This window comes from Myotis davidii, unplaced genomic scaffold, assembly GCF_000327345.1.
Source record: "Myotis davidii unplaced genomic scaffold, ASM32734v1 scaffold415, whole genome shotgun sequence".
NCBI classification, from domain to species: domain Eukaryota; kingdom Metazoa; phylum Chordata; class Mammalia; order Chiroptera; family Vespertilionidae; genus Myotis; species Myotis davidii.
In genome coordinates, this window is record NW_006287951.1 from 5138838 (window position 1) to 5155164 (window position 16327).

At 37.6% G+C, this 16327-nt stretch overlaps 1 protein-coding gene across 1 annotated transcript in view; it reads right to left on the minus strand.

Moving 5' to 3' along the window:
• Window positions 1–16327, minus strand: part of PIK3CB (phosphatidylinositol-4,5-bisphosphate 3-kinase catalytic subunit beta) — a 107680-nt gene that overhangs the window by 9358 nt on the left and 81995 nt on the right. Inside the window, 3 exon segments of the mRNA XM_015561362.1 lie at window positions 9489–9567; window positions 10921–11030; window positions 11856–12034. Coding sequence (XP_015416848.1) covers window positions 9489–9567; window positions 10921–11030; window positions 11856–12034 — 368 coding nt within the window.

A 16327-nucleotide genomic window follows, 5' to 3' on the forward strand; every position in this document is an offset into this window, starting at 1 on the left:
TAAGATGAATTTTTTTGTAAATTAGCTATTCTCATCTTTGCCTATTCATTACAATTTTACATATTTTCCTTAGTGATTTATATTATTCTTTATATTATAATATCTTTTTCTAATTCGGGTTGTGAACATTTTCTCCAGTTTTCTATTTTTAAAAAAATATTTTTTATTGATTTTTTACAGAGAGGAAGGGAGAGGGATAGAGAGTTAGAAACATCAATGAGAGAGAAACATTGACCAGCTGCCTCCTGCACACTCCCCACTGGGGATGTGCCTGCAACCAAGGTACATGCCCGTGACCGGAATCGAACCTGGGACCTTTCAGTCTGCAGGCCGACACTCTATCCACTGAGCCAAACCGGTTTGGCAAGTTTTCTAAAAATTATATTATCATTACAGCAATTCCAAAATGAAATGAGATGCCTTGAAAAGTTCACATAAGAGTCTGATAACTACAGAAAATGGAATGGATGGAAATCATTGATTCAATAAGTACTTGGGTGCAGCTATGTGCCAAGCATTGTGTTAACTGATGGTGATGCAGAAATGAGCAAAAATATCTGCCTCTCATTGACACAAATCACAAGTGCACAATATACTACATATGATCTTTGTATGAATGAGAAGTGCCACAAGAACATGCCAAGAGTTAGGTAAGGTCTCTGTGAGGGGGAAGGTCAGCATGGTTGGAGGAGAGTGCAAGGGGAGCACAAAAGCAAGGTGAGAACAAGAAACAGTCAGTGTTGGAAAGACCATGCAGGGTTCTATAGGCCATGTAAAGACTTCTGTCATTCTCCTAAACTCACTGAAAAAAATCAATAAAAAAATATATATTTTTTTAAAAGTATGTATTTTTTTAAAATTAAAAAAATACCTGAAAGAATGGCCAGCTTTTTGTTTTGTTTTTAAATATGCTTTTATTGATTTGAGGGAGAGAGAAGGGGAGAGGGATGGAGATACAGAAACATCAAAGATGAGAGAGAATCACTGATCAGCTGCCTCCCGCACCCCCCCACTCCTGGGGATCGAACCTGTAACCTGGGCATGTGCCCTGACTGGGAATCGAACCGGTGACCTCTTGGTTCCTGGGCCTATGCCCAAACGCTGAGCCATACCTGCTGAGCAAGTTTATGTCTCTTGAAGCACTTTCCTAGTTCTAGCAAAATAAGGTTGAGAGCAGAGTTGTCAAAGTACATGCTGGCAGTCTGATATACCAATAGACTGCTTTACATCTGCATTATTAATTTATTTCTCCTTTTAAAAATTTGCCCCTCAATAAGAAAGGCAATTATGGTGCATCAAAGTTTTTGTTTTCGTGTTTTTTTTTCTTTTTTACCAATTTCCTTATCCTTATCATGACACAACACATGTGAAGTAAACACTGCCGATTCAAGTGCACTCTGGCTCACTTTCCTGCATCTCCTCCCATCCTACTTGCAGTCAAACTGGGCAAAAATCCAACAACTTCCCCTTCAAAAGCAGGCAATGATAAAAGCATTCAGTGTCTTGAGGATGGAACACTCACAATAGGAAGGAAAAAACATTCTTGTCTGAAAGACAGTTTGACAGAGTCAAGCTGGGGACAAACCCTGACCATCTTACATGGGCCTCCTTTGCATTCAACTTCTACATTTCTTATAAAGGCCATGACAACAATTAGCAATGTTTACCTTCCTTTCTGACTCTTTGACCCGAGGAGTAATTTGCTACCTTCCCACTAAAGGAAGAATTTAATAATGAAATAAATTCTACAGTGGGGAGGCAATTCCTTAACCCTACACTGAATGGGTACATAGAAAGTTTTCTCTGGCCTTGACTCTGGCACATTGACCCAAGTCTCAATGGTACTTTAGCCATTGCCTCCAAAGAAGGAAAGCTTAACACCTTTATCTAATGATTTCATTAATTCCATCTTCTCCCTTCATTCTGACACCACTGATACCAGTGTCATTAAAGCACCGCTCTCTTAATAGGGAAGTAAACCCCATTAGTGCAACTCAGATGTAAGTCACAACGAAGACAACTGTCCAAAATTTAATGTCACATGTCTTTATGGGTGTGTATGTGTGTGTTGAGGGGGTTAAGAGGGAGGACTGTCAACCTTAACAAAGGCCTGATAGATTTAAATGTAGAAAACATATTGGACTTGACAGAAAAGGCTAACTATTATTTGTTGAGCAAAGGAGGTCAGGGTGTTCTAACATATTGATGGCTTACAAATGTTCTGATTTTGAAATTAAATATGCCAAAAGAGTACTTTAAGACATCAGGGGAAAATGAAAATGAGAAATATATACTTTGGTTCAAGCTAAAATGGCACTGTTACAAGAACTAAAATATTCTGATCAAAATAGTGCTGTACAGAAGTTACATTAGATTTTAGATTAAACTTAAGAGTATGTGCTACGTGACCCAGTTTAACCTGAACAGCTGGCCAAAAGAAAAACAAACACAATAGAAACACTGGAGCATGTATATTTATAGAAACAGTAAAAAATGTTTAGCGAGGAAAAGGTACTAGTTTGAAAATGAACTCAAAAGAATTAAAGTCCTGCATATTTTTTTAAACATGGGGTCAGAGTACCAAAAGTCAGCAGAGATCTCACTAGACAGACAAGTTCCTTTTTCTTGTTAGACACACATTGCTTCCCATCAGGGAGACACCAGGTTTATTTCTAGCAGTGCCCCACATGGGGCTGCCTCCCTTTGCCTGAGGTCAACTGAACTTCAGATAATGCTAAACATACTTCACATTTGATCAGAATGTAAAATCAAAACTAAAGAAAAGAACTTGGTTGAGGTTTTCAATTAGGCTGATGGAACTAAGGGCAAAATCTTTAGCTCAGCCTTTTATAACTAAACTAGAGGCCTGGTGCACGGATTTGTCCATTAGTGAGGTCCCTCGGCCTGGCCTGCGGGGATCGGGCCAAAACCACCTAACATCTCCCAAGGGGTCCCAGATTGTGACAGGGTGCAGGCCAGGCCAAGGGACCCCATGTGCACCGGGCCTCTAGTATGCATGTAAGATCTTTGGTTAATCTCTTCCTACCTTTCCCCTTCCTCTATGAGATTCATCAGTCTGTTCCATGTTTCCATGCCTGTGGTTTCCACTCCTGCGTTAAGCATCTGCCCCCTGGTGGTCAGTGCATGTCATACCTACCAGCTGGCTGGTCGAATGGTCGGCTGGTCGCTTAGGCTTTTATATAGAGAGGTAGATAAGACTCGGCATATGGCCTGAATCTGTTCTTAGCAAAAGGAGACCACTATGTAGTTTAAACGCTGAATTTGAAAAGAATCAATGAGTTATTAGCCTAAGCCTGAAAAGTTTCCCCCATTTTTTATGGTATAAATCAAATAAAAACATTTTTATTGGGGTTAACTGTTTTTGGAAGGGTCTCTAAACTTTTGCTGGAATGAGACAATATTTTAGATGCTGCAGACTATTAGGATGCTACTCAGTTCTGCTATTAATAGCATAAAAGTGGCCTTGGACTATCTGCAAATAAATGGGTTGTGGCCGTATGCTAATAAAACTTTATTTTTTTTAAAAAAGGCAGCCCAGATCCCTCTGGGTTTATACTGCTCAGGCAGAGTTTCTCACAATCACCATGCCTCTAATCTATGCAGTATTTCTTATGAGTGAGTGGTTGACCAAAAAACTTGTTTCCTACTCAAAATTACTAATTCTATTTTTACATAGCTGTATTAGAAATTCCTCCTAATTAAAAAAAAGACACACTATAATCTATGGTGTTAAAAAGGTCTTTTTCAGATGAACTATAATCTCTCTTCCTTATTCCAATCACATCTACAAGTCTCATGAAAACAACAATACCTATGAGTTGTTCTTTCTACCTCAACAGCACAGCAAAAAGTTTACCCTGGAAAGATTTAAGACTAGGAAACTTTCTAAGAGAGAGAGAGGGAGAGAGGGAGAGAGGGAGAGAGGGAGAGAGGGAGAGGGAGAAAGAGGGAGAGGGACAGAAGAGAGAGAGAGAGAGAGAGAGAGAGAGAGAATCAATGGGAAAAATACACATTTTTTGGGTACCCAAACACCAGGATAAATAAAGGATTACTGGATAGCCTAACCGGTATGGCTCAGCAGTTGAGCACTGACCCACGAACCAAGAGGTCACTGGTTCGATTCCCATTCAGAGCACATGCCACGGTTGCAGGCTTGATCCCCAGTAGGGGGCATGCAGAAGGCAGCCAATCGATGATGTTTCTCTCTCTAAAAAAATCAATAAAAACATATTTTTAAAGAAGGGGACAACCGAAGGACTTGTATGCATGCATATAAACATAACCAATGGACACAAGACACTGGGGGGTAGAGGAGGCCAGAGGATTGTCAAGGGCGGGGGGGAAAAAAGGAGACGTATGTAATACTCTTTGAAATACTTTAAGCAATAAAAAAAAAAAAAGAAGAAGAAGAAGGGGGGAGGTACTAGATATATCTTACCATAATTGTTTTCTTGTTTAGACTGTTAAAATAACAGAAAGACATCAAGTTTAGAGTCTAACAGAGCTGGATTTGAATGTGGCTCTGCTAATTAATATTTTTGTAAGTTTTGACAAATTATTTAATATCCTTTGAGCCTTAATTTTCTCTCCTGTTAAAAAGGAATAACACACCCTAGCTGGTTTTGCTCAGTGGATAGAGCATCAGCCTGTGGCCTGAAGGGTCCTGGGTTCAATCCCGGTCAAAGGCACATACCCAGTTGCAGGCTCGATCCCCAGTAGGGGGCGTGCAAGAGGTAGCCGATCAATGACTCTCATCATTGATGTTTCTATCTCTCTCTCCCTCTGAAATCAATAGAAATATATATATTTTTAAAAGTACTGAGACATACAAACCCCAATGTTGAACGTATTAAACAAAATTTTTATAACACCTATTTTAAGTATGTTCAAAGAACTAAAAGAAACCATTTCTAAAGAACTAACGAAAAATATAAGAATGATGAATCACCAAGAAGAGACTGTCAACAGGCAGGAATTATTAAAAATGAACCAAATAGAAATTCTAAAATTGAAAAGTACAATAACTAAATATAAAATTCCCTAGAGGAACACAACAGATATGAACAGCCATAAGAAAGAGTAGACAAATTTGAAGATAGGTCAAAGAATGAAGAAAAAGAGTAAAGAAAAAAAATGAGCTTCAGGGAACTGTAGAGTACCATCCAGCATACCAACAAGTACATTATGGCAATCTTATAAGGAGAAGAAAAAAGAAACCTTCAAAAATTGAAAAAAGAAGAGCTGGAAACTTCTGAAATTTGCTATAAAACAACAACCTACACATCTCAGAAGCTCAACAATTTCAAAGTGAAATAAACACCAAGTAGTATTAGACACATTATAGTCAAACTGTCAAGATTAAAAAATAGAGCCCAGCTGGCAGGGCTTAGTGGATCAGAGTCCACCTATGGACCAGGAGTTCATGATTCGATTCCCAGTCAGGGCATACGCCTGGGTTGCGGGCTCGATCCCCAGTATGGAGCGTACAGGAGGCAGCTAATCAATGCTTCTCTTTCATCATTGATGTTTCTATCTCTCTCACTCTCCCTTCTACTCTGAAATAAATAAAAAATATATGGGGAAAAAAATTAAAAAACAGAATCTTGAAAGCAGCAATAAAGGTGTGACTTATCGCCCTAGCCAGTTTTGCTCAGTGGATAGAGCGTTGGCCTACGGACTGAAGGGCCCCGGGTTTGATTCCAGCCAAGGGCACATGCACGGATTGCGTGCTCAATCCCCAGTCGGGGGCGTGAAGGAGGCAGCCAATCAATGATTCTCTCTCCTCATTGAGGTTTCTATCTTTCTCCCTCTTCCTTCCTCTCTGAAATCAATAAAGAAATATATATATATTTTTTAAAAAAGGTGTGACTTATCAATGACAGGGATTCTCAATACAATTAACAATTGATTTCTCCTTAGAAACCTTAAAAGCCAGAAGGTGACATGACATTCAAAGTGCTGAAAGACTCAAACAAGAATTCAATGTCCATTAAAATTATTCTTCAAACACAATGGAGAAATTAAGAAATTCCCAGATAAATAAAAACAGAGTAAGAACACAAGCTGGACTCATATTTTCCAATTTTAAAACTTACTAAAAAGCCACAGTAATAAAGCCTATGACAAAGACAGACATGTAGTTCAATGAAATAAAATTTAGAGTACAGTCCTAACTGGTTTGGCCTGTGGACCAAAGGGTCCCGGGTTCAATTCCAGTCAAGGGCACGGACTTTGATTGCAGGTTCTGACGCTTGTGCAGGAGGCAACTAGTAGACAAATTTGAAGATAGGTCAAAGAATGAAGAAAATGTTTCTCTCACATTGATGTTTCTCTCTGTTTTTCCCTCTCTCTTCTAGTCTTTCTAAAAACAAATGGAAAAATATCCTCGGGCAAGGATTAACAACAACAACAAAAATTTAGAGTACAGAAAAAAATTCTCAAGTTTAGTCAACTGATGTTCGATGAAGAAAGAACATCTTTCCAACAAATGATGCTAAGATAACTGGATATTGAATTTAAAAGAATAAAATTGGACTCCTGCCACATAACATATAAAAATATTAAAAATGAACTAATGACCTCCATTACAAGGGTTAAAACTATAAAACTTTGAAAAGAAAACATAGGTGTATATCTTCATGACACTAGATTTGACAATGATTTCTTAGACCAAACACCAAAAACAGAAGTAACCAAAGGAGTAACAGATAAATTGGACTTTATCAAAAGTAAAAATTTTGTTTCAAAGGACACTATCAAGAAAGTGAACAGACAACCAGTATAATCAAAGAAAATATTTGCAAATAATTTATGTAATAGGGGGTTTTAGTATCTAAAAATATATAAAAAATTCTTATAACTCAAATATTAAAAGACAAATAACCCAATTCAAAAAGGAGCAAAAGACCTGAATAGACATTTCTCCAAAGAACACTCACAGATGACCAACAGCACATTAAAAAGTTGGCCAACACATGGAAACATGCTAACATCTGTCATTTAATTGCTAAATATATGCTTATTAAATGTGGACATTAGAAAATAAAAATTGCTATAAATTTTCTTCTATACTTTCATGTTTGAAACAGTCCACAATTAAAAAAATACAGAATTAGGTAAATGATAAAGTTAAATATTATCAATTAGCATTTTAAAAGTTTAAAAACTGAAAACAAAAAAAAAGTTTAAAAACTGTATGAAAAAAAACACAACTCTATGGACCTATGCTATATCATGAAACATGCTTAATGTTTTTTTCTCCTCGAGTAAAAGAATTACCACTGTAGAAAACTAGAGAAATAGATACACAAAGAGGGGGAGGGGAGGATCATCTTCAATCCTACCATCTGAAATGACTATTGACATTAGTTTCTGTCAACATCAGTGTGTCATTGTTCAGTGAATTTTTAATATGGCTGAAATCTATATAATAAAAGCCTAAGCGACCGTTATGGTGGAACGACCAGAACAACTGGTCACTATGATGTACACAGATCACCAGGGGGCAGACACTCAACACAGGAGCTGCCCCCTGTTTGTCAATGTGCTCCCACAGGGGAGAGCCACTCAGCCAGAAGCTGGTCTCAAGGCTGGTGAGCGTCTCTCCCACCTCCGTGGCAGCGCTAAGAAGCACTGAGTCGAGCAGTACGGAGCAGCAAGTAGGCAGGTGGTAAGGAGCAAAGGGTCCCGGACTGCAAGACAGATGTCCATCTGCTGGCTTAGGCCTGATCCCTGGAGGTCTCGGACTGCGAGAGGGCGCAGGCCGGGCTGGGGGATCCCCCTCGCCCCCCAGTGCACAAATATCATGCACGGGGCCTCTAGCAATTTTATAAAAATACTTTTGCATCAAATACTTCATTTGATATTTGAAGGTAATCACTTTCTCCAAATTGTTAGCAATTCTCTATAAACAGTATTTTTAAAATACCTTGAGGTATCTGGTCATTGTTGAAAAGCTAGTAATTTTTTAAACTGTTATCCTACTATTTAGCAAATATTCAAAAGGATAGTCCAATTTTTTAATTTGTATATAAAGTAAGAGTAAATATCTTTGTGCATAAATCTCTTTCCACATTTTTAATTTTAAAGTAAGGTCTGGAAATATTAGATATAGGGTCTAAATAAACTTGCCACCCAGAGGATTATATTAATTTACAGTGGTATATAAAAATACTTGCATTTTTGTTGCTCCAATAGTCTCCTAGACTAGACTATCATTTAACAAAACCTTTGCTAGGAAATCAATGCTATCCAATTGTTCCTGTAATCTGTACTTTTACATTGGAACTGACAGTGTTCACATAATTATTAGTTTACTTATTTTATATCTTTTGTAAATAGTCTTTTCATATCTTTTTCCAATATACTTATTTTTATGAGCTCTTTAAATATTTAGAATTATTATCCCCCATCTCAGTGGTCGGCAAACTCATTAGTCAACAGAGCCAAATATCAACAATACAATGACTGAAATTTCTTTTGAGAGCCAAATTTTTTAAACTTAAACTATATAGGTAGGTACATTGTTATTAACTTAATTAGGGTACTCCTAAGGCTTAGGAAGAGCCACACTCAAGGGGCCAAAGAGCCACATGTGGCTTGCGAGCCGCAGTTTGCTGACTACTGCCCCATCTTATTCATTATGAATATAATGCCTAGTGTGAGGTCTGACTTTTAATTTTCTTGGTTGACATTCAAATCTTATATTTTTATATAAATACATCAACATTTCATTTGCAATTATCATCTGCTCTTTACCTCAGAATATTTGATAATAATTAAACTTTTAGAATCCAGTATGTTTCTTTTTTCCTGTTGCCATAGCGTTTCCTGCGCGCTGTCTACCTTTAATAATGGTGGTAAGTTAAAAGCCCTAAAGCCCTAAAAGTTCACCAAAAGTCTTGGCTCTCAGGAAGGCAGAGAAAACAGTTACTAGGCTAAAAAGAAGGGCAATCCTTTCATTGGCCTTCTCACTCCATAACCCCCAGTGATTCCTCCCTGAGAGCAAACTGATTCCTTCTTTCTGAATTCACCATCACATGTCTAGTTCTATACCTGATGAGGTTTGAATAAGATAATATATTTGAGAGTATACTACAAACTATAAAAAGGTACATAAATATTATAAAAAATTAATAAAAACAGGAGGGAAGGAATCAACAAATTTTAAAAATTCTGCTGTGGAAGGAATATAACATGAGTCAAAAATAATTCACTAGTGCCCTGGCTGGTTTGGCCTGTGGACTGCAGGGTCCCAGGTTCGATTCCTGGTCAGGGCACATGCCTAGGTTGCAGGCTCGAGCCCCAATGAGGGCTGTGCAGGAGGCAGCTGATTGATGACTCATCATTGATGTTTCTATCTCTCTCTCCCTCTTCCTTCCTCTCTGAAATTAATAAAAATATATTTAAAAAAACACCTGTAACTAATATTTAAAAAAACAGTAACAACAATTCACTAGAAATCTCACCGAAGATCCAGACCGGCTTCTTTCCAGAGTAAATCCATCAAGCGCAGCATTTGGAGTGTCAACATATCCTGTCGTAAATCTAAGAGAAAAAAACCTGCATTATTACAAATGTTTTCCATTTTATGACTGCTAACATTAATTTAAGATTAGCTGATGCAGCCAGAATTAATTAAAACCATTAGCAAATGTTCTGATAATTTTTCCCCCAAAGTTTTAATGTTGACTATATTCATCAAGAGGTTTGTTGGTTAGCATGTCCCAGTAACACTATTTCAAAAATGGAGTGTAAAAATATTTTAGTTTACCATGTGTAAGCTACTATACTAATTATAATACAGCTTTAACACAGTAATATTATATTAAAGCATCCACAGAATTCACACTAATTTTTTTCCTCCTTTTTTAATTTTCGGGATGCACAGGAAGTTCTCAAGAATTATTTAAGTAATAAACTGCACGATGCGTTCACCAAACAGTAATAGCTGATTTTATTTATGATGTCCAGGGGTAATTTTCAGGTAACAGAGGCTGTGAAAGTAGTGATTTCTATATAATGACATTCATATGGTCAAGTGATGTTAAATGTCTGGCAAAACACAACTTCTTTTAAAAATAATTGTAAGCACATATTATGCTAAGCACATTTACTTATTATCTCACTGAATTCCTGTTAATAACCCAACATACACATGCTATCATCCTCACGTACATGAAGAATCTGAAGCTCAATGAATTTTGCATGACTTGTGTGCAGTCACACAACTAATAAGTAGTAGCACTTGGTGTGATTACTTCAGAGGCATTCCTTTTATAAAGTACAGGCCAGTAAGGTTTTTGTTGTGTTTTTTAAAGATTTTTTTAAAGACTGACTTTTCGAGAGAGAAGAAGGGAGATGGAGAAAGAGAGAAACATCGATGTGAGAGTGAAACATTGGTTGGCTGCCTCCTGCGTACCTCTTACTGGGGATCGAGCCCTCAACCCAGACATGTGCCCTGACCAAGAATCGAACTGGCGCACAGAGTGACGCCCAACCAACTAAGCCACACCTGCCAGGAGTCAGTAAGGTATTTTAAAAACAAAACTATGGCAGCAATATCAAAACTGTTATCACTGAAATAAGATGTATGAATATATTATTGGAAATATTCTGTTGTATTTCACAAGCTTTTTACCAAAGGAATAGGCTTTGTATTTTGTAGGGGGAAAGGGGAAGGTATATTAGAACAATGTATGTAAGTAAGCTGTAGAAATCAATTTCCAAAAAGGGGGGTGGGTGGGATTTAGGACATGCTGAATTCAACCTCGCGACCACTGAAAGCTAACTCTTTTGGCTGCCATTTGTTGTTACACATTTACACATTTCAGATAAAGAAATCAACAACAAAAGAAGAAATACTCGGAAATTTGGCACTATAAAAACTTCAGTACATACCATCACCATTTTTAAAAATCACTCCGACTGAATCCTCACCAAATACCTTGTTGTTGTATACCAGCCACAAAGGCTTCATTTTAGAATCCATGTATTTACACTTTTCAACACTGAAATCAAACAAGGGGAAAATTAGCCCATTTCAATTTAAAGACAGGACAAGATTATAATTTTGCTGAGATATACTAGCTGAGGGAGAGCCCCTCATCTGTTCCAGTCGGAAGTCAGAACTAGAACATTTCCTCTTGGCAGAAAAGCAACCTGGATGACAGCCTTTGGCATATAGTGATGCTGGATGGGCTGGACTAAAAACCCAGGTTTACCCTTCTTACTACCTACATCTAAAATTCCTCCTTTCTTTTCCTTATTCTTCTTTATGTTGTTATGTACAGTCAATAATATTATTAAATTAAAATTATTAAGAGTTCATTCTTAATTTCTTAAAAAGGGGTCAATTTTGAAGACTGATATACTGAATACACATTATTACTTCTCCGTTATTACTTCTGTAGAGAATGAAAAAGTGAGAAATAATTTTCCAAATTTATTTGTCTCATTTTGAAATAGGAAAGCTGATTAGTAAATAACTTTAAAATAAGTTAATTATCAAATGATGGGTATCAACATTTTTACTTACATAGGATTTTCAACTCTTAGAAACCAGTAATAGAAAACAAATTTAATTATATACACGTGAAAGGAAGTTAACATGTAATAACTTTCACTAACCCCACAGATTTAGCTAGCAGACATACATCCTATTGAACACAAGAATAACCTTTGAGGACGTTTAAGATTTTCCTTCTTTAATTATATTCCACATATTGGTGCTAATAGGTGGCCCTTTTCCTCCTCCAAGGCAGTCACTTAGAAATCCTTTCTTTTCTGCTGTTTTCATGTAAAATCCACTGAACACAGCCCAGACTATCACTTACTAGAGTTCTGAGAGGATGACGCATGGGTTCAGAGGGGACTGCAGGTCAGAGAGGGCTTCCCGGTAAGCGTTCTGTTTTAAACAAGTGTGCATGGCCTCTTTGCCTTTGGCTCTGTTTAGCTTCACTGCATTCAGTTTGATTAAACTATTTAAAGTCTTTAATTTATTGAGTGCTTCAACCTGAAAAATAAGTTTCCCCACCACCAAAATTAATTCATGGTTAAAAATAATATAAAGTACTTTGATACAATTTGATCATATTAATCAGCAACCACTTAGAACACTCCCCCACCACACACACATCAACCAGCTAAAGTAAAAACAGTACTTGGTTTATGAAAAACAGATACAACAGCATAAAAAACTTACTTTTATCACTTGTTACTTAAAGCACCATTTTTCAAACTTTCTTTAACCCTTTTCTTAAATGGAATCTTATCAATCAGAAAAAAGTAAAGGGACATAGATGATTGTGGATAGAAAGGTAAGTATGAAACTTAAACTACACAGAACTCTGCAACTCAGTAAGTAATAGAATTTAAAACACAACTAATCTGAACCACTCCATTTGGCCAACTCCATAGTATAAGAGGACAATTTATGTACAAGTAATCTGGGTTCCTAATATTCAACCTTATTACCTGCTTCTTGTCATCATTCTTATATGACATCTTCTCAGCATATTCTCTTTCCATTAATAGTAAGTTAAAATGGATTTCTTTGTGTAATAAATAAAAATACAGACACAGTATTTGTTGTCTAAGTCTAAATTAATGACTTGTTTTTATAATGAGGGCACTGGCTATTAAAACTTATGCAAATAAAAACAGTTTATGCAAGAAGTACAAGGTCGCCCTGACTGGTTTGGCTCAGTGGATAGAGCATCGGCCTGCGGACTGAAGGCTCCCAGGTTCTATTCTGGCCAAGGGCACATGCCTTGATTGCAGGCTCATCCCCAGTAGGGGGCATGCAGGAGGCAGCTCATCAATGATTCTCTCTCATCGATGTTTCTAACTCTCTATGCCTCTCCCTTCCTCTCTGTGGGAAATCAATAAAATATATTAAAAAAAAAAAAAGAAGTACAAGGTCAATCAACAATGGCCAACTCAATCAAAACCAGTGTGCTTGCCCTAGCTGGTTTGGCTCAGTGGATAGAGCATCAGCCTGCGGACTGAAGGGTCCCAGGTTCGATTCCAGCCAAGGGCACATGCCTGATTGCAGGCTCGATCCCCAGTAGGGGGCATGCAGGAGGCAGCCATCAATGATTCTCTCTCATCATTGATGTTTCTATCTCTCTATCCCTCTCCCTTCCTCTCTAAAATCAATAAATATATATATATATTAAAAAAACACACCAGTGTGCTTAAAAGTTAACTTTGTCTAATAACTGAGGGTCTTACCATCATGTTATGTAAAATTCCATAAGACAGCCTTGGCCAACCATAAAGCAAAATAGTTTATCATTATGGCATTAAAACTGGAAACAACTAATGATAAAAACAAAGTATATGTAAGCTGTATGTAACAAATGTTTGTATACAAAATATGTATACAAAAAACATTATGAATATCATGGCTTGAATTTCCATGAACATGAGACTTATTTTATACCATATTTTCATTTTTGAACTCTGCTCCTATTCAAGGAAACTACTAAGACTCTGTAGGGAGGTGAATTCAGGGATACAGTTTCTACAAAGAGGCTGAGGGCTTGCTCACAGAAAACTGGGAAATTTCTATTAGCTTGATGATAAAATTGAGATGGCTGACCAACCTGCCAAGTTAGTCATCTGTCAAAACCACAGACACTTCATTTCTCAACAATTCCAGAAGCTGTACAAACAGTGGTGAAAAGGGAACCAGCTAAAAAATGGGCTATGCAAACAGGAACTTTTAGAAGTATTTCAAATTTGAATTTCTTCCATGTTTGTACAGTTGGGAATTTTCATGCCCCATCACTAATGTGTTGATATCCATTTCCTGGAACAGTGTCCTGAATACCCATATGGCCATAAGTGCTTCAACACCTTGTCTTTTTATAGCTCTACAGTGATAACAAGAACTGCCATGTAAAGGGTAGTCTTCCCCTTGCAATTCATCAGTGTAGGAAAAAAAGTAAGATTAATATGATCATACATATGTCATATGATTGCTGTTATAAAAGTCAAGCTGAGGTCCCCAGAGAACCAAGAAAATGTCCAGTGTGATTTGAGCATATGAGTGAAGCCAAAGAAGTAGGGACTTCATCAAGTGTAGCCTTACAGACTTTGACAAAGAGTTTGGATTTTTAGTCTCCATGCAATAAAAATTACTGCAGGGATCTTAAAAAGGGGAATGACATAATACACCTATATTTTAAAAACATAACTTTATCTATAAAGAAAAGGGGTGAAGAAAGGGGGGAAAAGAATGAAAAGAAAGGGTGCAATTTAAGAGGTTAATGAAGACATATAGGTGGGAAGATAATGGGTGAAACTAGGGTGGTAGCCATGAACACAAGAGACATTAATAGGTATGAGATAGATTTAAGGGCACTATAAAATTAAGGGGATTAATAGTATCAACCCCAGATTGTTGTGAAGGAAAAATGGCCCATAATAAGTGCTTAGCTATTATTACCATCATTAACGGGCTTTCCAAAAGGGAGGGATCAGAAATAATTCGTTTCAACATGAACTATAAATCATCAATATTAAAATGGTCTCTCAAAACCTATGAAAGTTTCCTTGGCAATGCAAATGAGTTAGAAAAATGTAGTGGCTATGAATTTGCCTTCCCTGCATTCAATGCTTCTGCTAAAACTATAATCCATGGACTTACAGAACACCCTATCTATCATCATGGTATTTCACAAAGCATTGCTTCTGAACAAGAAACTCATTTCACAAAAAATGAAATGCAGCAAGGGGCTCAGTGCTCATGGAATTCACCTGTCTTACCATATTCCCCACCACCCTAAAGTAGTGGCTTGATATAACAGTGAAACGGCCTTTTTAAGACTCAGTTACAGCACCAGCTATATGGTACTACCTTCTAGCTGGGGCAAGGTTCCCCAGAAGGCTGAATGTGCTCTCAATTAGTGGCCAATATATGGTGCTGTTTCTCCCAGAGCTCGGATTCATGGCTTAGAATCAAGGTGTGGAAATGGAGATGGTACCACTATTACTCTCATGGTAATCAACTAGCAAAACTTTTGTTTCCTGTTCCTGTGACCTTATGCTCTCCTGGCATAATTACCTTAGTTACAAAGGGAACAATGCTTCCACTGGAAGACACAACAACGATGCCATGGAACTTGAAGACTCCTTTCCAGCCGTTTTGCTCCTCATGGGAGGGAGAACAGGCAAAGAGGGTGTCACGAAGCTGGCTGGAGTAACGGATCCTGACTACCAAGGATCCTACTGCTCCACAATGGAGGTAAGGAAGAATATGTCTAGAATATAGATTGCTTGGTATTATCAGGCTCTGTGATTAAGTTCAATGGAAAATTATAAGCCAATCGAGGCAGAACTACTAATGGCCTACACTCTTCAAGAATGAAGGTTTGGGTCATTCCAGCAGGTAAAGAACCACAACCAAGGAACTTGCTAAAGGCAAAGGAAACACAAAATAGGTTGGAAGAAGGTAGTAATAAACACCAGATATGACCATGTGACCACTTATATAAATGAGGACTAATTGTCATGAATATCTCCTCATTTTGTTATGTGGTCATGTGTGGTGTGTTTATAGGAAATGTTTTGTTTCTTCTTGCTCTTATTCCCTTATCATGAAACATAAGATAAATTGACTTTATATTACAGTATTTAAATGTTGTTAGTTTTACATCATGGTATTTACTTTATAGTATATCAAGGAGAAGAATAAACACCACTCAAGGACATCACCTCCTCTTCGGGGAAAGGGGTCAGTGCATTTTTAGTTATACTCAGAGTAGCTGTATCATGTCAGGTGAAATTTTGACCTTGTAATTGCCCTTATTTGGAGATTAAGTATGGTTTAACATTCTGCATATGGATGCTTAATCTGCCACGGTTAATTTGATGTATTAACTTGACTGGGCAATGGAATGTCCAGATATTTGTTCCAACATTAATCTGGGTGTGTCTGTGAGGGTGTTTTCAGGTGAGATTAACATTTGAATCAGTAGACTGAGAAAAGTAGATTGCCCTCCCTAATGTGAGTGGGCCTCATCCAAGCATGAAAAGGTCTGACTAAAATGAAAAGGCTGACCTTCCTGAGAATAAAGGCGATTTCTCCTGCCTGACTGCTGAGCTGGGACGTTGGTCCTTTGCCTTCAGGCTTGAACTGAAACATTGGCTCTCAGAACGCCCCCCACCATCTGCTCTGCTGAGGCTCCAGCTTGCCGACGGATTATCTTGAGACTTGTCAGCCTCTGTAATCACGTGAGCCAATTCCTTATATGTACACCACCTCCAACCCCCATTGGTTCTGCTTTTCTTGGGCAGCCTG